Source organism: Xylocopa sonorina, chromosome 17 (assembly GCF_050948175.1).
Source record: "Xylocopa sonorina isolate GNS202 chromosome 17, iyXylSono1_principal, whole genome shotgun sequence".
In the NCBI taxonomy this organism is placed as follows: domain Eukaryota; kingdom Metazoa; phylum Arthropoda; class Insecta; order Hymenoptera; family Apidae; genus Xylocopa; species Xylocopa sonorina.
In genome coordinates, this window is record NC_135209.1 from 5,595,771 (window position 1) to 5,618,454 (window position 22,684).

At 44.0% G+C, this 22,684-nt stretch overlaps 2 protein-coding genes across 5 annotated transcripts in view; one reads left to right on the forward strand and one right to left on the reverse strand.

The window, feature by feature from the left end:
- LOC143431379 (protein couch potato) overlaps positions 1 to 15,500 on the reverse strand; it is a 29,353-nt gene extending 13,853 nt beyond the window's left edge. For all 4 annotated transcript variants that reach the window (XM_076908071.1, XM_076908073.1, XM_076908070.1 and 1 more), the window contains exons 1-3: positions 15,191 to 15,500; positions 5,603 to 5,680; positions 2,169 to 2,222 (exon numbers count right to left, since the gene is read on the reverse strand). In XM_076908071.1, coding sequence (XP_076764186.1) covers positions 2,169 to 2,222; positions 5,603 to 5,680; positions 15,191 to 15,253 — 195 coding nt within the window. In that variant the 5' untranslated portion in view covers positions 15,254 to 15,500. The remainder of the gene's footprint in view (positions 1 to 2,168; positions 2,223 to 5,602; positions 5,681 to 15,190) is intronic.
- A 4,249-nt stretch (positions 15,501 to 19,749) lies between these two features.
- Mcm10 (minichromosome maintenance 10 homolog) lies at positions 19,750 to 22,280 on the forward strand. Its single transcript, XM_076907750.1, has 4 exons — positions 19,750 to 19,777; positions 19,959 to 21,935; positions 22,010 to 22,223; positions 22,265 to 22,280. Exons 1-4 carry the CDS (start codon positions 19,750 to 19,752, stop codon positions 22,278 to 22,280), a joined length of 2,235 nt encoding a protein of 744 aa, XP_076763865.1.
- The last annotated feature ends 404 nt before the right edge of the window (positions 22,281 to 22,684 follow it).

Here is a 22,684-nt window from a genome sequence, read left to right on the forward strand (position 1 = left end):
TGACCGCAATGTACTGTTTCGCCTAGCTCATTTTTATCAACGACGCCCATCGTTCTCGTCCTATGTAGGTTAACAGTATATTTAATACGTAATTGCGTCTTGCATCAAGTTTCACTGTTCGACTTTTTCACACGCATAGAAATTCTTGTTAGTGCGTCTACCCGTTCGCTTATTCATTCTACTTACTCGGCGACCACTGATACGCATGAATAATGGCGATAGGAAAAGCATATTTCTTGCAACGCAAGCTATGCGGGGAATAATGGAAAACGGCGCATACGCGATTATGCATGTAACGCTTGTCGCGACGAACAGCGCAACGGCGATCCCGCATAATCGAAGGGGGTTGGAAAATTATACAATGCCGCCGACTGGTGCGGCATTTTCGATCCGGCTTCGCGGAAGAACGCGAATCCGACTGGAATCGAGTACAAGTTCACCCCGACGTGGCTACTAAAATTGCAGCAATATTTTTTCCTCCACTTAAAGTTCTCGACACTTTCACAGCCGATTAACACTCTATGTCTTCTTGTAAGAGGATCGTAAAAGGGATTCTGTACAAACTGAAATTCGCGAACTTCATGTTACTAATGCCGAGTGGTAAAGTGAGTAATAAAGCTTGCTGCGCTATACGATTCATTTTGATCCGTAAAAGGAAGAGTGGAAAGTAGTGTTCGCCATTCAAGCGAATCTACGCGAAACGAAAGCGTAAAATCGTTGAATTCACTTGGAAGCAATAACCGCAGCTCCAGAAGTCATTACGCTTTTTCGTTCCTTCTACACCTATACCTCGTCCGTACGTATCTCAAAAGTAAAAGTACCTCTCCCTCCCTCTTCCCCCTTTTTCTCTAATTCGTATAACCGTATTGACATCGAGGGAAGAAGGCGAGGGTAGTCGGTCCTGTCAACGCGACGGCCACTCGGTCGTGTAATGGTTGAAATATGCGAGTAATATGCAGCGGATGTGCAAAAAGCATTACGCGTAACGTGTACGTTATTCAAGGGAAATGATGAAACAGTTCTACTCACCGTTCGATTCATTATTCGCAGATGGACCGTAGCGATAAAGGGAGGAATATTCGCGGCGCAGACGAGCGGAGCGCAATTAGCTGCTCGCCGCGAAGGGTGCTGGTATCGATTTCTGCAGTCGTAGAAATTTTCGCCGCGTTGCTGCTACGCGTCTCGAATTTCCAATCTCGCGTGTTTTCGCGAGACAGTCCCAGACGGAAATCAGGTCGAACCACCCCCATCGATCGAATTCACCCCGTACGTAGAGGCCGAGTGACGTCAGTCCAGCATCCTTCGATGCGATGCGTTATTTTAAAATGCCCCGGGATACGAGTAAAGGCCAGTAAGTAAGGCCAGAGTAACGTGCCACGTACACGGTAAACAGAAATGTACGCGTAGATACACGCATACGAATACTATCTGGGTAACTTTGCGAGCCCACGGAAGAGAGTGCCGCGAGAGGGTGGAAAACGCGTTTAATGGTTCAACCGAGTGAAAGATTTTTCAACGTAGTCGTTGAGTGTCGCGTGTAACGCGTCTGTTCCAACGGTCGGCGTATAAATTAATGTTATCACGGTACACTGTTATACATTTTACCCGCTATAGCGGAGCCATAAAATTGATGTATTTTTTTTCATTCGAATCGATTAGACGATCGATATTCCCGCGTTGCGTGACTCACGTAACCCTCCGAGTCGACTCTGTCCATTTCCCCTCTACTTTCAAACAGTAGATCGTAGGAAATATTTTAACCAAGACTCGCACTAACGGTAGAATTATCGAGACCGTTCGAAACGATGAAAATGGGCAAATGGGGAACGAACGGGGTGGCGGAGATGAAAACGAAAAAAATGTATTCTCTCTGGATCGTGAAATTCGACTGAAACCAGCGGCTCGCGCAAGTTTTCCCATCAGTTTCCCAACCGTCGAGTAACCGCAAGAAAATGTCGACACTTTGTCGGGTCGTTCCCTCGGTTGACGGATAAATTTACGCGATCGTAAAAGGGAATTCTATCCGCTCTATCCGCAAGGAATCATCCCTCTATTCTTTTCTGCTCTTCGTAAATTTCCGCGTTAAAGTTCCCTTTTTCATCGTTAATGACCGGTGGTGGTAATTTGAAAGAAAAAGGAGAAGATAAAGAAAACTAATAATGACTCACCGACGCCGTTTTCCCATTTTTGCTTGTGACTTTCAACAGGGACCCTTCGTAACCCTGAAACAGAACCGAGTTCAAAGTGTCATTAGAATTTGACAAATCGTACTGGTAATAATATTATCATTGAATAAGATATTAAAAAAGATTCTCCCCCTCGTTGCGCTATCCTCCTCCTCGCCGTTAGGAATAAACTGAAGTTAGTTCGGGAAACCATGGTTTGCTCGTAGATAGAGGGAAATGTGGGGAAATTTGCATATCTGCCGTGCAATTACCTTGTTCCGTCGTAGATAAAACGCACGTCGAACAACTCGAGCCAGCCTCTCACCTATGAATTTAACGCTGTTGTCTTTCGTCTCGGTCAGCAAAAAGTTTCGGCTTTCAATTCAAATGAAACGACAACCAGCAAGCGAACGTTTATGTGCCATAGATTGGAGTTTACCTAAAATTTACTTGAAAAACAACATTTCTCTCAGGTGCACCGTTCCACGTGTACGCTTTTCTCTAAATTGTACCACCAACGTATGTACCTTGCGACCATTTTTGACTGATAAGATAAGCGATTCTTTTCTCGATACTAGAACGAGATAAGAATGCTCCGGGACTCTTGAATTATATCGTGTAAATACATGTATTATTCTGCATCGTATCATTATTTTCATCCCCCCAAAAGAGAGCCTTAGTATCATTGAATCGAACCGGCGACAATTAGAAAACCATTCGCGTGCCTGTTTCAGTCGGCTGTCCCACCCTGTTGTTCGGATGATAAGCTAAACTAAATAAATTTCACCGTGCGTATTCGAATAACTTTGATGAATTTATCTTTGTTATTTATATTTATGGGGTAACCAGGGAGGATGTTGTGACGGGGGTGCGCAAAGGTTTCGTTTTTCGCTTAAACGCGAAAGATTTAGACTTTTCTTAGGCTTTACATGATAATTTCCTCATAGAGGAAAATATGATCGTTTCGCGACAGTTTAAACATTTCTTTCTAACAATATCAAAGCTTAGAGAAAAGCTGTAGAGCGATAGAAATCGTTAATCATCGCGGCGCAGCGGTTTTGTAGGCGGCAAACGGAAAATCAATACTGACTCACTGAAATCTGTTAGCAATCTCGCGTCGACTGCCTGTTCGCGAATAGCACGATTTACGGTTATTTATAGAGGAGGCTTTAATATCCTTATCATACAATATGATATTTACACAAACTTTTCTCTCAAACAAGTCAAGGGTCGATCGTTTCCTTGAACTCGGTCAAAGGATGCTGCCGGCCATTAGACATATTCCAGCCGGACCTGCTGGCGGATATTAAAACATTGATGCGACCTGTACAAGAAAACTGGAGCAAGCCGCGCGAATATTTTTAAACCCGTACCTCGGCTCTGACGGAAGTATTCCTTTCATGGTGGATGGCTCGAAAGGTCTCCAGGCTTAATGCGGCATGAAAAATGCAAATTTTAATATTCCAGGGGAACGTCGATAACTTCGTCGACCCGTCGAAGGATATCGGATTGTGATTTTTTTCAATCGTTTTTGCGTTTCCAGTAACGAAACGTTCGTCTCCGTGACGATCGGTCGCTAACAAGTGTAACGCACGCGTCTAACGCTGTCGGAGAATCACTGTAAGATAAATATTTGTTGCATCCGCGTGGCGCACCGGGCATAAAGCTCGTTAAGCTATCAAACTGTTAATTGTACGTAAACGATGTTAGTACTAATTAGCGGAGCCGTAATTAGAGAGGCATAGCCGGTGCTGGGACATTCATCCCGGGGACGAAACGTGGAGGTTCACGGTACAAGAATGCCTCTTCCCAATTTTTCCTCCCCAATTTTTCCTTCCCAACTATTCGCGTGCCTGTTGCAACTATTATAATTAGATCAGTTGGATTAGTTTAAGGTTCATATTTCAGTTTTCATTGAGACGCGAACGTTGGTAACACGTCGGTTTATTGTCTCATCGAAAGCCGCATCGCTGGATCAGTGGTACTACCACGAACCGTGTGCCAAGGAGAATCGAGGCGGGGAGAGCAATCGTGTAGCAGGCTTCCCGTACATCATTTTCCGGCACAATGCCGTCGATCATTTTTTTCTTCTCGAGATAGAGAAGAATTCCTATCCCTAAAATAAAGATTAAATAAAGTAAAACGAAAAGGAGGATGAAATAGGAAGAAACGGCGACACCCGTTTCTTGCCCGTGAAACGCGAATCCATACGGGTCCCGTAACACCGTTTAATTTTTATAAAAGCATCGCTCCGGTAGGAAAAACCACGTAGGATGCCCGTAGTGTAACTCCTGCATCGTGGCGACCTCGATATCGTAAAATACTTTTCCTTCCGATCGATCTGGCCCATCAGTCTGGGAGAGAAACTGCCGATCGATCCGCGCATCGACCGCGCAGGAAATAACGGATCCCCGTGATAGATTTTCCTCGAGTGGCCCTAAGGGGGCATATCGAAATAAGTTTCGCTAGTAACTTTCCCGTGGTTCCTACTACTATCCGAGCGAATCTCGACCGGTGCAACTTTTACCTTACACCAGAATACACCTGCTGCTAGGGACGCACCATTTTTTCCCCGCGATTGATTATGCCTCGATTATGCGCCAGCAATCGCGTTCGTTTCCGATCGAATCGAATAATTATTAACCACCGTTTAAACCTGATTTCTACCAGGTGAAAGTTGATTTCGAACGTTTTTAGCTACATTATTCCGCTACACGGCCCGCAATCCTGTCACCGGTTATTTTTCATTTCGCCGTGAAATAACTGCTTCAGAATTATATATCGTTAAACAATCGCGTTGCCAACGGCCAAGAGAAACTACAATATTGCTGCAAGACAGCACCGAAAAACTACCACGTCCATAGTAACGGACCGAAACGAAACGAAACGAAATTCAAGTAGAGTTCGTTCGCAAATATTTGTTAAATAATATCTATTACCATTAGGTTAAAGCAGATTTATCAGGCATCGAATTTGTACTCTCTCGCAAATGGGTTAAGGTTGATTTATTATAGCGACGATGCGGTCCCGCCAAGTATCATTCAACGCTGTTCAGCTGAATTAACGCGCAACAGGATTTTCACGTCGAGCTTCCATCACGTTCCAAAGCATCGAGCAAACATTCGACGTTGCATTGAACCAATTATGAATGAAACATGACGGATCATCGATAGAAAAATCTTCCATATGCCGAGCTATTAGTCTAGCGGTTGTTTAACAGCCCAAACTTGATTAAACGGCACGTGCGAAAATTTCGATCGAGTTTAACCAAGTCGAATCACATCTGCCTCTCTCCCCGGAGATATCCAAGTTGGACGGTACGGTTACGCCGGCGAAGATGATGAAATCACCTAATCGGATGCCGAATAATCCGTTTATCTGAAAACTCGCGATTGGAGGGGGGAAAAGTTATCTCTTCTTTTATATTTTCGACTCACCTCGTATGCTCTGAAGAGCAGATAGAGCTCCCTCGGCTTGGCGTCCATCGGCAAGCCGCTCACGAACAAGGTGCGCACCTGCAACAACAGGAAGAAAGAAAGCGATAATTGAGTTAATTAACCTGGCCAAGGTTCAAAAGCACCCGTTCAAACGAAGAAACAGAAGACGAAGGAAAAGAAGGCAAATGCTAATTGTCGAATTAAAATACCAGACGGTGAGATACTACCCCCTTTTCTTTTCTTTTCTTTTCTTTTCTCTTCTCTTCTCTTCGTCTTTGCTTCCTTCCCTAATTTTAAAGTGTATTACACGGATCGTAACGAGCTACGGATTACCAGTTAAATTAAGCTCGCGCCATTAGCCTATATAATACGTATACGATCAAGTTTTAACCGACAGAATGCCCCGGGGGTTATTTTCGCTCGAGTGACGGACATTTTGGTACCGCCGCGTCCATTCCGCCCCTTTTCCCTCTATTTCTCTATATCGCGATGAACAACGTTGCATTAAGCGAAAAAAATACCGCTCGTTTCATCTCGTTCGCATAATTAACACCGTGTGCAACAGCGAGTAGTACTTATTCTTGACCTAGATATCCGCAGCTTGAGAACGCATTGTGGCCGGCACGGAAGTAAGCGAAACGGAGAGACAGTAAATTACCTACTGATTTGGCAGCTAGCCAACGACGAGAAAGACTACCTATGACGGATACTGTTTCACGATAAAGGACCCACTGTCTCGGGGCTTGATTCATACGTGGCGATCACGATTGGCATTTTCTATTATAATATCGTAGGAAGTCCTCCGCGGCAGTCCTTCGAGCGGAAATAGGGAGAACGCGCCGCGGCGCGTCGATCTGCATCTTCTCACGTACATATTGTAAGATTTCCCAGAGGGACAAAGCCTCGCGATGCCTCGCGATACCTCGGAAACAATGCTGCGAACAGGTGGATGAGAGAAACACGAAAAGAACAATCGGACCCTTTCAGCCGCTTTCACTGCTCTCGATACGCATACTTTACGCCCGTTATCGCTTTTTCTTTTCTCTTCGACCCTTCCACGATCTTTCTCACTTTCTTTCCCCATTCGCGATTCTCAATTTCTTTCCTCCATATGTATCATAACATAACATTCGCGTTCTTGTTCGCGCGTCACCGTCGCAGCAACGCGTTCACCCCGGCATGTACCGGAAGAAGGAGCTCTCAACTCGCTCTCTGCTCTATGCTGTGTAACACGATGTCGTTGGTATTAATATTCACGAGCGCCTATCCAATTTAACCTTGCACCTACGAGTACCCGATGCCCCGCCAAACGCTTTCCGGATGGCCGAAATCAACCAACCTCCTACCGAGTGACGATCAAACATGGGGGTCGATCACGCGACATCCGGAAGCTTCGTTCAAGATGAAACTATTGCTTTCTTTTTTCTTTTTTTTCTTTCATAAATATCGTATCCAACACTAGACGGTGCTAGAACTGAATTTAGACGTGTGTCACGAACGAACCGGTGAAAGCGAACCGCTAAAAACCAGTTCACTTGTAATACCTGTTGTATAGCTAACTAACTGACACAAGTTGAACGCTTTTAAAGCGTGCAGTCGGTTACATTTTAAGAAATCGCATGCCCTCCGTCAATCCTTCCTTAAAAACTCTGCTCGGATCAGTCGAGAGGTTGAGATAAACGAATTTAACGTTCGTCTTTCGATCATTCCGGAATGTGAAATTTCTACCGTAAACGGTGGTAAAAATGCGGTGAAAGTTCTTAACCCTGGACGTTCTCTACTTTCCCAGTACAGTAAATGCACACTGGCCTGTAACAACAGATGAACAACAGTGAAACCAGTTTTTCCAAATTTGTTGAAAAAATCCCGCAGAGCGTCCCCGTTCGCGCGGCCGATTCTGAACGTGACCAAGAAGCTGGACCGATAATTGTGAATCAACATTAATGACGTAGCGCACACGTGTGCCCGCGCAATGGCGTGGTAGGCTCGTAATGAAATAACTTGTAACGAAGCCATGGCAATTAATAAAGTTAAGAAACGCCACCGGCTGGAAGTATGGCCCGTAACTCTCACCCCGTAACCAACTCTCCGTCTCTCACGTGGGTTCTCATTGAGATCGCGCAACGTGAAAGTTTTAGTTTCGCAAAACTTAGGAGACGATTCGACCGGAAGGAAATACGTCGAGGCGCAGTTTTCGATCAACACCGCTCCCAGTTCCTGTAACCAGCCGTGTCAGCGATTCGCATCATTCAGCGTGTCACGTTTCCCTGCCTCTCCTATTTACGCATCCGGTTAGATGTTCTTCTCTAACTACCGGGCTAGCTACCGGGTTACGCGCGATTATAAACTCGGTTCAACTTAAATTTCTAAACTTTTTCAAAGCTCCCGTTTACAAAATTCGACAACAAATTCGAGCGACAACACGGAGCTTAACCAGACATAATTAAAACGGGAGGAAGAGAAACGAAGTGAAGTAAGTGAAAACGGACAGTCCCACGCGAGCTGCGTTAATCCGCAACTTTTCGCATCGCCGAGCGTCCAATTTATTCCATGTCGAAAACCGTTCCACCAAAGAATAAATTCGAACAAAACGGGTGTGTACCTTTTAGCGAGAAAACACTTTCAGTTAGCAAAAGGAAAGGGAGAAAGTTCTCAAAACACTAAATCTGCATTCACTTGCCTGAAATGTCACGTTTCCCCACTATTTTCCTTGAATGTCGCAAGAAAAGTTTTGAAACTCGTGGAAAAGGCGTTCTCGGTGAAAGAAATTATTAAAGCTCGCGGAAGCTTTCAAAACATTTCTCAAGAAGAATTTGCTTCCTTCCCTGAATCAAAGCCCAGTTACATCCCCCTTTTCACCCCCTGTACGGAGGAGGTGAAATAACCTATTTCCAACGGAAATAAAATATTTTTAAAACACCCCGAGACAACAGGCAGTTCTACTCGCGGAGTAATAATTCGTTATCGATCATTCTTTAAATCGTAACTCGATCGTTTCGATGAAATATTACAGCTGAACGAGGTCACAGAGCAAACACCTCGCATCTGGAACGACGATGGCTTCGCGTAAATAACCGTGGCCGTAAATACGCATAAATAATGGCGAAACGAGTTTACGAGCCTCCTCGAATTATTAATAGTAATAAAGGGTACGTCGATTCCGTTAAAATCCCATCGCCTAACGTCCGCAATGTTAGATGTTAGGATACATGAAATTGTAGCGATGTTACATGGTGACCAGGTATGTTTAATGGACGGTCCAGCGTGTCGAGTACGACGAGCCCGGTGTTCATCGAAGCTCAGCTCCGGTATTTCATTTTGTCTCGGCGGCGGAAGCACGCTTCTTGCTCTTTGGCTTCTTCACCGGCCCTTTTTCGCCACCGGCGTTTCCTTCGCCCCGATGCTCTACCACGATTAATTTAGAGATTCTCTGGCGTAACCTCTCGCGTGATATTACGTCAGTACATATTAATAAAACGCGAGTCGCTATTTGCTATGAAAAATGAAAACAGTTGCAACTACTAATCTCAGATGGACCGGAATAAAAAGAAGAAAAATAAAAATAAAAATAATTGACGTTGAAAAATCGGCTGCTGGACAGAGACGTATCTAAATGTGTATAGGAATATTTTCGCGGGGGTTGCCGTCTCGGATTTCGGAATCAAAGTTATCGGGTTAGTTATATTTAAGGTTCGGTTTCGAAGTTATTCGATTCGAACGGGATGGCGATGACAACTAGGTACACAGGCGATACGATTACAAGTGGCGAAGAAATTTATATTCCAATTTCTCTCAAATGTCGAATGACTCACGCGCGTCCGCTTGCGCGATAGCGAAAATAGCTGCGCGAGTCTAGTCTATAATTCATGGTGCGACCCAAATCGAACGATGGACAGAGAATTTCTTCTCACGGCGCGAATAATATTCTATGCGCGTACATTAATTCGCGATACTCTGTTTCGTTCCTCGTTTCTCGCCCTCGAATTCGATCCAACTCCTGCGAGTAACAGTCCGGGCAGGCCCAGGTTTCTCTTTCGTCTGGGAAAAATCGGTGAAACGCGGCGATCGCGATCCGACGTGAGAGCTCCTCGAGATTGTTCAAAGTTGAATGAAATTGTACAAAAAAATTTCACATGCCAGAATATATATAATAATAAGGAGAATCAGCTTGAACCGAGATTACGGCGCCACCGTGTGAAATGCGGGTCACCGTCGCACGCGCCGCGTCGGTTTCCGGTGCCAAATAGTCGTCCACCTCGTACCAGAAATTTTCCAATTAAACACACCTTCGCCGACACACCGACGTCACGACAGACGCGATTTATAACGGGATTAGTAACAGACGCGCTAAATACCACCGAGTTGTGTTTTCAGTTGTGCGACTCGGTTGATCGATCGGGCTATCCGTTTTACGAGAATGTTTGCCGATTGTTAGGAGAGAACGGGCGCGAGTTTCTTCCTGAGAAGTTCATGGTCTTTTATCAGACATATTAATTAATGATATCGGATCATAGTCGATGAGCGAAAGAAAAATCCGATTACACCGGAAAGGATATAATAGGAAAGTAAAAGGCTCGCTCGAACGACGCGCACAGATGCCGCGAGTAGTCGATGAAATGAATGTGAGGATCGAGCACATGGCGCGGCCGCGTAACTTTGTTACAATTAGTTTGACCTCGCGGACTTTTATTATTCATCGTTGCGGCCGTCGTCGTTCTCGCTTCTGCCTTCGACTGGAAAACGTGGCCCTATCACGACAGCTCGAGAAATAATGAAAAACGTTGCTACGATCCCGAACGGGCCGATCGTTTAGAAACGTAGTGGACACGTAGTTCACGTGTCCGCTACCAACAGTGGAGGACGGCGTACGTTTTACGTTCATTAATATTAATTTCGCAGCTCCGGGTGAAAAAGCGACCCTAGATTCTGAGGTAAACCGAGGACGCGGCTCTGCATGCATCGGCGATGTCCGTACGCCCTCATAAAGAAACCACCTCAGTCGCGCTTCTTTCTGGCTAGAAAACTGCTTCTTTCTGACTCTATACACCACCGGCTCTTTCTTTCCCTCTGCTCCCTCTGCTTTTTCTTCCTTCCGACGTCCACCGTGTTTCGTTTCATCTCCATCTACTTCGGTTATCGACGTTAACCTCCGAGGAAGAGGAAGCGAGGAAGGAAACAGCGGTAACGAAAAAAAGGTAAGACGGTTCTCCATGTATAAATGACGAAGAGAGGGGTGAAAAGAGAGAACGAGTGGAGAACGAACAGGGGCTGGTGGATGGGAGAGGGAAGAGTGAGGTCGCGCTGGCGACGCCGTGTCTGAACCGAGGTGAACGCGACCCGATCACTTATTCATGCGCTCCGAAATGATTCCAGGCTTCTGTGCTCCCCGTGTCGTTACCCGTGTCTGTCTGTGCGCGTGTGCGTGCGTGCGTGCGCGTGTGCGTGCGTGCGTGTGTGTGTGTGTGTGTGTGGTGCACCAAGCCGTTGAATTAAAATGTCTCTGCCAATGGAGCGCGATCTCGGGCATCGTACCGCCTCGAAAATCCCCTACGAACACCAGTGGACATTTTACTTTTTTGCTTTTCATTCCGCTGCTTATCTAATCGAAACGCGAACTTGTCTTGTCCTTCTCCCTTTTTTCTTTTTTGTTTTTTTTTTTTTTTTTTTTTTTTTTTCTTTCCATCATAGCTCCATTTCCCCCCGTGCAGAAACGAAAAAGACGGATCCGAACTTTGAGGTAGGTTGCGCTCTCACGAATCTTGGAACCGTGACCATCGAGTAATTATCCTTCTACATTAAATCACAATAGAGCGATTCTATTAGGAAATGTTACGGAAATGATAATTACATTTTTCTAATAACAACCTTCATTTGAATTTAATGGACGTTCATAAAAATGCAAAGCTTTGTTTTATCACTACTAATTGCAATCTCACCGTGACCGTGATATACATCTAGAGTTTTAATTAATTAAAAATACGTATTACAAGTAATTTAGTACTAGTTTATTTAACAATTTTAACGAGAAGCAACATTCGTTGCGATGTCACAACTGAACAACCGTAGTAGGAGAGTTAACTGGAGAAGATACGAACGCGAATGCAAAAAGATAATATCGAAACAAGAAAAATAGCCGAGTAACCATACGCGTTACGTAACTAACAACTCTCTACATTGTTTAATTTTACGTAATGCACGTTTCAAGTAACACTCTCTGCGGTTTCGTCAACAACATCCACTCCAACTCGCTCCCTCCTCTTTAATAGACGCGCATTCTGAAATCCAGGTGAAAGAAACGCAAGGGTGAGGGAAATCTGCATGAAAATGCAAACAATATTTGCATAGCTTCGATAAGTGGTGCGCCTTTTGTTATACTTAATTATACTATATATATATATATATATATATATATATATATATATATATATATATATATTTTGCATACTATGCGATCTTTCTTTTTAACGCTGTACGCGGAGAAGGAATCTATCTTTCATAAGAATATGATCGAAGAATGACCGTTGCAAACTATTATCAAGTACGTTTACAATGTTCAGTGTCCGATAAGTCCATCGTGTTGCCAGAAGATACACGAGCAGCGGTTTTCAACGCGATTCGATACCATTCATCAACCAAAGTAGAATTCTGGCGACGTAAATGAGTGTCGGTTGAACGAGTTGAGGATAAAGGTAGGTACGGACGTGAAATAATTGCGCTCGATTAGCGGTTCAACACTGTCCAATTTAAAATAGAATATGTGAAATCCGAAAGTCGAGAGATCGCGTACGTACTACGTATTTATCAGTTGTACCTGGCTTGAAACAAGAGCCAAGAATCTTGCGCTCTTGGTTACTTTTGCCAAAACTATCCGTCACCAGTTGCTCACTCGTTCCCCGGTTAATTACTCTTTAGTATCGAGAAAGTTTTTCTCAATTTTCCAACAATAGAACAGGAAAAAGGGTTCTTGCTCTGCTCGATTTTCTGCCAAAGAACATTACCGTTCGATAATATCCTCGACTATGCTCGATACAATTCGTTATCATGTCGCAAACCACAATGTGAAATCAACGCGAGACGATGTTAATAAAATTAGGCGAATTCGACCATCCTGTTTGTTAATCATTTAACGTTTCACCGTACTCGGCAAACTTATCAACTATAACTACTATTATATATATATATATATATATATATATATATATATATATATATATATATATAACTCGACAAAGTCTGCTTTTTCCACTTTTAGAAATCTGACCGAGCGTAGCCGATGTTTAATTAAAACGATGAATAATGCATTTACTATACACGCGCGGTAATTAACCTTATATTCGGCGTACAATTATTTTCAAAGTTAATTAAAACGATGCACGAAAGCATCGAGAGAAAGGGGGGGTGTCTATTTCGACCGTGGTAGTAGAACCGGTAGTAGCCTAAAGATCACGGATTCGTATCATCATACTTTTCTATTAAAGTTCGATTCTGTGGAAACGTTTGAAAGTACGGGAGCCCGCACACCTGACAGGTGTGAGAATAAGCTGCGTCGCTTCGCGTCGGTATTATTCAAAGTCTCGCGGCAGCCAACGCGGAATCGCAGCAAAATAACTACGCCAAGTAAAGACAGAATGATAAAGAAAGGTGGAAAAAGGATAGAGAGGATGAACGCTCGTGGCGTTCGTTTACGGTTTGCTGCTCCCGTCTCGTTCCTCTTCGCTGGCTAACCGTTATACAACATCCGCTCTACCAGCTAGACTCCCAGCTACCACCCATTGTTCATCGTTATACAATCATTCCCCGAGCCGTACGAAATTCAATGCGTTAGGTATACACACGCCGAGAAACAGAGCTGACGTTTCTCGATTTATCGATCCATTTCCACCGGCCATTTCTACCTGCGTGCACTTTTCCTTTTCTCAACAACGCTCCTTTTCACGTTACACGGGGTTATCCTTGACCAATATTCAACCTAATCGATTCCTCGCGTGACGCTGCACCCCGTGCGCCGCGATCGAAATCTTCTCGGCACTAAACAGTTTCCACGTTACTAAATTAAAGTATACAGAGTTTCTATCTAGTGATAGAATGCCGCTCCGAAACGAATGGTTCAAGCAAATCCAATTACCCGAAAGAAGGAAGTCAAAAGGAAAGAAAGAAGTCAAGGAAAGTGCAATTGTCAATTCGAGTGTTGCGAGTTATAGAAAAGAACTCGCGACGAGGAGATTGAAACGTAAAAGGAAAAGTTTCGATTACGGGGAGTTGCCGGTAGCCGCGTCAGATTTAGAAAGTAGAACCCGATCTCTACCTACGATCTCTACCTACGAAGAACAACGTTACGAAGCAACATTATTGTTTAAATATTGTAACTTGTAGTATAAAAAGGGCATAAAATCATCGGGATTTATGCGCTGGTGCCGTTTCTACGGTGAGTGCGAGACTCCGTGAAAGATCCATCGGCCCGTGAAAAATCGACAAAGATCTTTCGAATTCACCGGGCAAACAGTTATCCAGTTATCCTTTTAACCGGTCGGTTCGAAACTACGTTGCGAATTCGTTCAATCGATTAATTAATATCTCTCAACAGGCGTTACAAAATGAATTTCCATTTTATTTCGTCCTCGACGAGGTAGAAAATTAATTCGTTCGTTAGATTTTGCGCTGCTGCCAGACGTCCAGCAGAAGAAGAGGAAGAGGAAGAGGAAGAAGTAGAAGAAGAAGAAGAAGAAGAAGAAGAAAAAAAAGGGAAGCGAATCAGAGCGTAGAAAAGCTGGAAAGCGTTTCCGATCGTTATACAATACGACTGGGCACGGTTCGCGAGCCCACTGATTTTCCGTTACGTAATCGAATAATAGTTTCACCAATGGTTCGAAGAATAACAGGAATGAAATTTCGAATCGTTTAACGTTCGTTGTCCCTACAACGGAACGGTGACGGGCTGGTGGCGCGGGGCAAACAAATCGCCAGGAATAATTCGGGTGTAAGAGCGTTGTGCCGTTGGACGAGAATAAGTATCGCGATATTTCACGGCGTACGATTTTAGTATGCGGAAGGTACGCGGAAGATGGACGGAAAAAAGCCGCGGTCACCGTTACGTGGGTAACGCGTCTGGTAACGCGTGTGTGTGTCGTGACACGGAACGGGCGAACGTACAGGGGAACGGTAGGTATTCTGGAAAAATCAATAAGAAGCGTGGTCTGGCATGGCGCGTCACACTCTCAGGTGGTCTCCTCTACCTAAGGAAGGAAACACCACCGGCCTGTTAACCAGCCAGCCAACCATCCGCGATCGACCGGACGATAGAAACGGAGTCGAGTCACCTGCGGCACACGATCGAATTCCCGCCTCTACCGCTTTGCACACGTGCATACGTATCCTCCATCCATGCGTATGCACGCGTGTACGTGAAGACCGAGCGCACGTAAACTTTGCGCCTGCGCCTTTCCTGACGTGCAACCTATCAACAGAGCGGTAATAACGCGAAAGGGGTACAACACCGAGCAATATGGCGAGCTGTGTGTGACGGGAACGAGAACCGACTATGTCGGATGCTCGGTAGAAATGCGTGGAAGGAAGGAGAACGTTGCGTACCTCGTCTTCACCGGTGGCCACCGTGTTGACAGAGTCCATACTCTGCGAGAGCGGTGCGTCCATGATGCAAGCGAGTTTGCTGGATGGTCCGGGGTTTCCGGGGGCTGCGGTTCGAGCGGGTGGCGGCGATGAGTCCACCGTATCCCGTCTCGGGCGTTTTAAAGCGGGCGGCGTTATGGTTGTACCGGCGAAGACGACAGGCGCCTCCAGGACGTATCACTGGAAATAACCCTTTTCTCGCGAGAAACCCACCAGGCGTATCGCCTCCTTCCTCCTTCTCCACCTTTCTTTCCTTCTCCTGCCTTTTCTTTCCTTTACTTTCGCGAAGTCCGAGCGAGCGAACGAGCGAGCGAGCAAGCAAGTGCGCGCACGCACAGACACACACACACACGCGTACGAATTTATATGGATGCGCGTATACGGTGGCCCCTCTTCTCTTCTGTATACTTTCTTCCGTTTCTACCCTCTCTCTCTCTCTCTTTCTCTCTCTTCTCTCCCTTTTCGTCGTTCCGCTTCTTCCGCTTCCTGTTACGTTTCTTCTTTGCCGCCTGCACCTCCGCCACCGCTACCACCGCCGCCGCCGCCACCACCACCTTCTCCAGCCCTACGACAACGCGGTGCTGCACCTGTCACGCGCTGCAAGGGCGTCGGGAGACCAGTGCACAGAGAAAGTAAGAGAGAGACAGAGGGAGAGAGAGAGAGAGAGCGAGAGAGAGAGCGCCGTAGATATACAATGTGTATGTTGCCTGCAGGTGTTCCCACGCGTCTATTTTAGAGCAATCGATACACCGTGCCCGCGGAGGAGGGCCGAACCCAGTGAACGTGTTCTACAGTGGTAGTAGTGGTGGTGGTGGTGGTGGTGGTGGTGGTGGTGGTGGCTCGTCGACGACACTTGTTCGTTCATCTACCGGCAGCAGGTTGTAGCCAGCAGCACACGCAGCACTCCGTTTTTCCTTTCTTCTTGGTGTGTATCCTCGTACGATTTATCACGTATATCGATCGATTCGAATTCGGATCCGTAGGTGTCCGCGCGGCGACGTGCGCAGACAGAAGGATACAGGGGGTAACTACGCGACGCCTGCGTTCGTTCGTTCGTTCGTTCGTTCGTTCGTTCGTTCGTTCGTTCGTCCGTTCCTCTGCTATTTTATCGCGTGTATACTACTTGTATTATAATTTACTTTACTTTACTTTACTTTCGTTTACGACTGTTTTTATAGACTCGGGTGTAAAGAGAATTGCGTGGCGAGAGAGGGACGAGGACGAAAAACCGTGAACCGTGATTTCTAAATGAGAACAACACACCGGTCAGCCAAGTAACAATAATAATAATAATAATAATAATAATAATGTGTATTGTGTTACGTAAGCACTGCGACACGACTGGTACGCAGGTTGCCGATAGACTGACGGACTACGAAGAACCGCGACGCTCGAAACGGGTGCGCGCGCGGGCTCGATTCGCCGTCGGCGCAGGGGTGGGGCGCGCGGACCCAACTACGGGTGGGAGTATACGGGCAACCCACGTGCCCCCTTTTCTTTCCTCCTGCCCCGACCGTTCTACTCGAACAATTTCCCGATAACCCTACGCTTTCCCCACGACTAACATCTGCGAGCCGTTTCCAACAGCTTTCCCCAAGATTCCTTCCTCTTCCTAAAACCTATACTGATCAAACGACTACCGCTTTATCCATTACCTTCTCGATAAATACTCCCTATTTTAAACACAAACAAGAGAATTTCAAATTTAAATAATTACCGGCAACCCACGCGCGCCATCTCCGTGAAAACTGCTCAAACTACTCGCCCCTAATTTTCACCACCAGCCGGCCAGCAGCTGTCAAACCACCACTAGAATTATCCTTTCTTTCAGATAGAACCGACTTTTTCCTCCTTTCATTCTTATTATTCCTCTTCAGATCCGCGATCGTTTCACTAGGTAATCAACACGTTCGAAACAAAGATTCCCATACTTCCCATCTGTGGTAACTACGTGTGCCAGCGAAAGATACATATGTTGTACGCCTAAACATTAATTCAATGAATTTTCCATTTACCGACACACGCGCGACTATCGCCATCCTTGAGAGAAGCGCTGAAACTACTCGCCGTTTAGTTTCAGCCATTTTCACAGAGGTGGCGCCAACGGTCTAGTAGCAGCTGTCAAAGAGACTAGTTTAACATTTCGAAGCAGATACGCGTAGAATTAACGAATCCATCGTTTCTTCTTTGCATTTCTTCTATTTAAATTTACATCGCGAACATTTGTGTCGATTATCAACGCTGGAACGAGCAAGCTCATAGTTCTCGTCTGTTGCGTATGCGCGTGTGCGCGTTTGTGAACCAAAGATACGTGTGTCTACATAACATATTCGTTAAATAAATGAATTTTAAATGTGTTGGCCTTTATTTAACATTTCCTCGCTAATTATTAACAATTAAACTCGATTTTATCGGCTATAATATTTATGCCACTGTTGACGGACGCGTGGCGCCATCTCTGCGAGAAACGCTGAAACTACTCGCCATATAGTTTCAGCCGTTCTCACGGAGATGGCGCCACCGGTCCGGCAGCAGCTGTCAAAGGGGCTACTTTAACATTTCGAAGCAAATACGCGTAGAAATAACGAATCGATCCTTTCTTCCTCTCATTTTTTATAATTAAATTCAGATCCCGATCGTGTGTGTCGATTATCAACGCTGGAAGAAGCGAGAGTGTCATACTTCTCGTCTGCGGTGTATGTGTGTGTGCGCGTGTGTGCTTGCATATTCGTTAATAAGGTGAATTTTACATGCATTCACCTTTATCTATCATTTTCTCGCTAATTACTAACAATTAAACTCGATTTTATCGGCTATAATTATTATACCACTGTTGACGGACACGTGGCGCCATCTCTGTGAGGAACGCTGAAACTACTCGCCGTTTAGTTTCAGCCGTTCTCACAGAGATGGCGCCACAAGTCCGGCAGCAGCTGTCAAAGAGACTAGTTTAACATTTCGAAGCAAATACGCGTAGAAATAACGAATCGATCGTTTCTTCCTTTTATTTCTTCTATTTAAATTCCGACCGCGATCGTTTGCGTCGCTTATCACCGCTGGAAGAAGCGAGAGTCATAGTTCTCGTCTGCGGTGTATGTGTGTGTGCGCGTGTGTGTATGCATATTCGTTAATAAGGTGAATTTTACATGCATTCACCTTTATCTATCATTTTCTCGCTAATTACTAACAATTAAACTCGATTTTATCGGCTATAATTATTATGCCACTGTTGACGGACACGTGGCGCCATCTCTGTGAGGAACGCTGAAACTACTCGCCGTTTAGTTTCAGCCGTTCTCACAGAGATGGCGCCACAAGTCCGGCAGCAGCTGTCAAAGAGACTAGTTTAACATTTCGAAGCAAATACGCGTAGAAATAACGAATCGATCGTTTCTTCCTTTTATTTCTTCTATTTAAATTCCGACCGCGATCGTTTGCGTCGCTTATCAACGCTGGAAGAAGCGAGAGTCATAGTTCTCGTCTGCGGTGTATGTGTGTGTGCGCCTGTGTAAAGCAAAGATACGTGTGCGTACACATATTGGTTAAATAAATAAATTTTAAATGTTTTGGCCTTTATTTAACTTTTCCTCGCTAATTATTAACAATTAAACTCGATTTTATCGGCTATAATATTTATGCCACTGTTGACGGACACGTGGCGCCATCTCTGTGAGGAACGCTGAAACTACTCGCCGTTTAGTTTCAGCCGTTCTCACAGAGATGGCGCCACCGGTCTGGCGGCAGCAGCAGCAGCAGCTGTCAAAGGGGCGACTTTAACATTTCGTAGCAAATACGCGTAGAAATAACGAATCGATCGTTTCTTCCTTTTATTTCATCTATTTAAATTCAGAGGGTGATCGTTTGCGTCGATTATCAACGCTGGAAGAAGCGAGACTCATAGTTCTCGTCTGTAGTGTATGTGTGTGTGCGCGTGGGTGGACCAAAGATACGTGTGCGTACACATATTCGTTAAATAAATGAATTTGAAATGTATTGGCCTTTATTTAACTTTTCCTCGCTAATTATTAACAATTAAACTCGATTTTAATCAGTTGTAATATTTATACCTCAGCTGACGAAGACGTGGCGCCATCTCTGTGAGAACGGCGGAAACTAAACGACGAGTAGTTTCAGCGCTTCTCACATAGATGGCGCCATATGTCGTCATGAATTCACTTGCCAACATCACACTCGGTAATGTTGCGCGAGTAGTTTGTCCAGTTTTCGAAGAGATGGCGCGAGCTGCTGTAAACAGTGTTCTTTCTTTTTAAAAATTAATTAGTTAGTTGTAAATATATGGTAAGTGTCGTTTTGTGATTCATGTATTTACACAGATAATACGTAACAATTAGTTTGAAGAGTGTCTCTATAGTTTATAATTTAATAGACAGTATGAATGAGTGTTCATACGTGAATAATTAATTGTTAATTAATTTGATAAATCCCGACAGATAAAGGGAAAGGATAGGATTTGTTGAATTTGTTTAAAACGACTGATTGATTTGAAACTGGTCTTGGCGATGCGTGAAAATAGGACCGAAATTATTGGTAACAGTAGCGACGCTGTTTATAGAAACGCATCTTGAGTTTGAATCGAAGAAGAAGCGTCCTAGATACAGTGTCGACAGCTAACCTCTAAGCTGAGAGAAGAATATTTTCTAAAGTAAAGTGTAGATTAAGTAGGAATATAATTTCGATCGTAATCGTAAGATTTAATGACTTTTTCTAGATATATTTAATATGGATAATGAGAGCGACTCGGATGTAGGCGATATATTGAACGACCTTTTGGCGAACGACGACACGAAGGACGAAACGGCGAAAAAAATTGACGAAAATGAACCTGTCGCTCAGAGTAAAGAAAGTCAAGTTCACGATGGTACGCTAGATTCCATTAACGGTCGTGACACGAAAAATATCACCGAGAAACCACTGTCGCGTGAAACAACTAGCAAAACGTTTGATTTGAACGCGAGAAAGGGCAATAATCCAAGTAACGATACCGTTACTAACTCGAAAGATGTTTACAGCGATCCGTTCTTTGGATTCAGAATCGTTAACCCAACAGTGTCATCCGCTCAGCTGCAAGCTCTTATGGCGGACAAAATGGCAATAACAATGTCAAGAATAAAGTCTCATCTTAATAGAGAAAAGATGGATAAAGATTGGGTGATCGCAGGGGTATTAATAAGTAAGTCAGCGCCAAAGACTTCTCAAAAGGGAAGCTCGTACTCCATATGGAAAATAACAGACTTATCGGAGGATATGAACGTAGCGTCCCTTTTTATGTTCAGTAACGCGTATAAAGCACTTTGGAAAACTACCGTTGGGACCGTTATAAGTATTCTTAACCCAAACGTGCTAGAATCCAAAGACAGCGCCGATCTAGCTACATTATCGATTGATAATCCTCAGAGGGTCATGATACTGGGTAAATCCAAAGACATGGGAAAGTGCAGATCAAAAAAGAAAAATGGAGAACCTTGCAATTCCATTGTAAACATTAATCGTTGTGAATTCTGTTTGTATCACATTAAACGAGAATATAAAATGTGTTCCCATAGAGCGGAATTGCAAGCGTTTAGTAATACTCAAAAATTTTCCATAGATATGTTGAAAGAAAAGTCGCGACAACCAAAGAAATCACTGACGAACAACATGCCTGAATTTCGTGCCGTTGTTGCAGTGAGAAATAAAAAATTGGAAGAGAAGGATGCGAAACGTTTAGCGTTACTCTCGGGTAGTGAGAAGGCTGATAATGGGTGGGATAAGAATTTGGATAAAAATGAAAAAGCGACACCAGGGGAAGGAATGCGAAAAGAAATTAACAAGACACGAGGTTGGAAATTTGCCGTATTGTCTCGAGTGTCCTCCCAAGAGGATTCACCGTCCGAATTGAAAGAAACGAAAAGCGGAAAGAACGATGCTGTTTCTACTTCTTCTTCTTCTTCTTCTTCTTCTTCTTCTGCGTGTTTAAGACGACCTCGATTAGGTATTGGTTGCCTTGGCGGAACGATAGATTTGTCGGAGCCAATAACTACGCGGCACGTTAATGTAGCCAAAAGTAATGCAATTAAATGGGTTAAAGAGAATGGGAAGATAAAAGCGAGGGATCCTAACAAAATAGGTTTAAGTAAAGAGGAGAAACTAGAAAAGGGGAAAAAACGACCGAGAGAAGACTCTGTTCAGTATTGTGACGGACAGGAGGCAAAAAGAGCGAACGTCCTGTCGGATAAATTTAAGGAAATAATGAGCGTTAAATCTATTCATACCGATCTGATTGAGAGATCGTACGATCAGCGGAAAGAAAAGTACTTCGATAAGCTGGAGATGAAAGAAAGGATGGAAGAGAGAATGTTGGCCACTTATAAACTTCCCTGTAAAGCTGTTACATGTTTACTCTGTAAATATACCTCGTTCTCTGCTTCCGACTTGTGCAAAGAGCAAAAGCATCCGTTGCGCGTTCTCGATGCCGTTAAGAAGTTCTTTAAATGCGCCGATTGCGGCAATAGAGCAGTAAGTTTAGATAGAATACCGTCGCATAGTTGTATAAAATGCAGCAGCTCGAATTGGAGGAGAGCCGCGATGATGGACGAAAGAAAAACAAACATCTCCATCGCCCCATTATGCATACGCGGAGACGAGGAAACTTTTCTAGGGTCGATTACTAAAGATGCCAATCTTAATCTCTTGGTACCAGAGAAAAGTTAACAATGTATTATACAAAAGAGAGAGAGAGCAACCTTTTTTTTACATACACTTATTTGTTTCTTTCATTAGAACCTGGTTTTAAGAATGGCTCGCTGGATAAATTACCTTTTCTCTCCATCGTTATACTCCATATCCGAATGCGATTCCTTAATAAAATCCACGTGCGAAAAGGGAGAGCACGCGTTGACAAAAATGTAAAAAGTCGTTATAATTGGAACCCGGAGATATCCCTAATTGTAAAACCATCGCAGCGCGAACGCATTAAAATATTAGAAATATTTTTGTAAGCAAACGCAATCGTGACATTTTCGGGTTCTAATATAGCAACTTGTTTGCATGAGAAACATAGACTGTATTTTTCACTTCTTATTCATTTCCTTTTTTGTTCTTTTTCCTTCATACCATATACTCTCTATTCAAATTCTTATTCAATTTTGATATCAACGACACGTCAATTTTCCATTTTCCGTTGTACAAATTTTGTGTAATGCGTACGTGAAAAAAGGGAGACAGGGAATAATGCTCGATGCTGTCGATTAAAATAATTTGTTGTAAAAAATAAATTCCGTGACATTACCACCGGCATCGTAACGGTATATTTTTCTAATTATTATCGATCGATCGAAACTATTATAAAAATAAATCAAATTTCCATCTTCCCGCAAGTGTTAAAAGTAAAACATTATTTCGCAATATCCCTTTTTATCACTTCACAAAACATCATCTTTAATAGAATATGCATCA

What these genes read in the sequence shown, in the direction of transcription:
- Mcm10 (XM_076907750.1), top strand. Translation starts at nt 19,750, where the DNA reads ATGCGTGAAAATAGGACCGAAATTATTG. An exon ending in AAATAGGACCGAAATTATTG is followed by an intron (nt 19,778 to 19,958) that starts GTAACAGTAGCG and finishes GACTTTTTCTAG; the next exon opens with ATATATTTAATATGGATAAT. An exon ending in TCTCTTGGTACCAGAGAAAA is followed by an intron (nt 21,936 to 22,009) that starts GTTAACAATGTA and finishes TTCTTTCATTAG; the next exon opens with AACCTGGTTTTAAGAATGGC.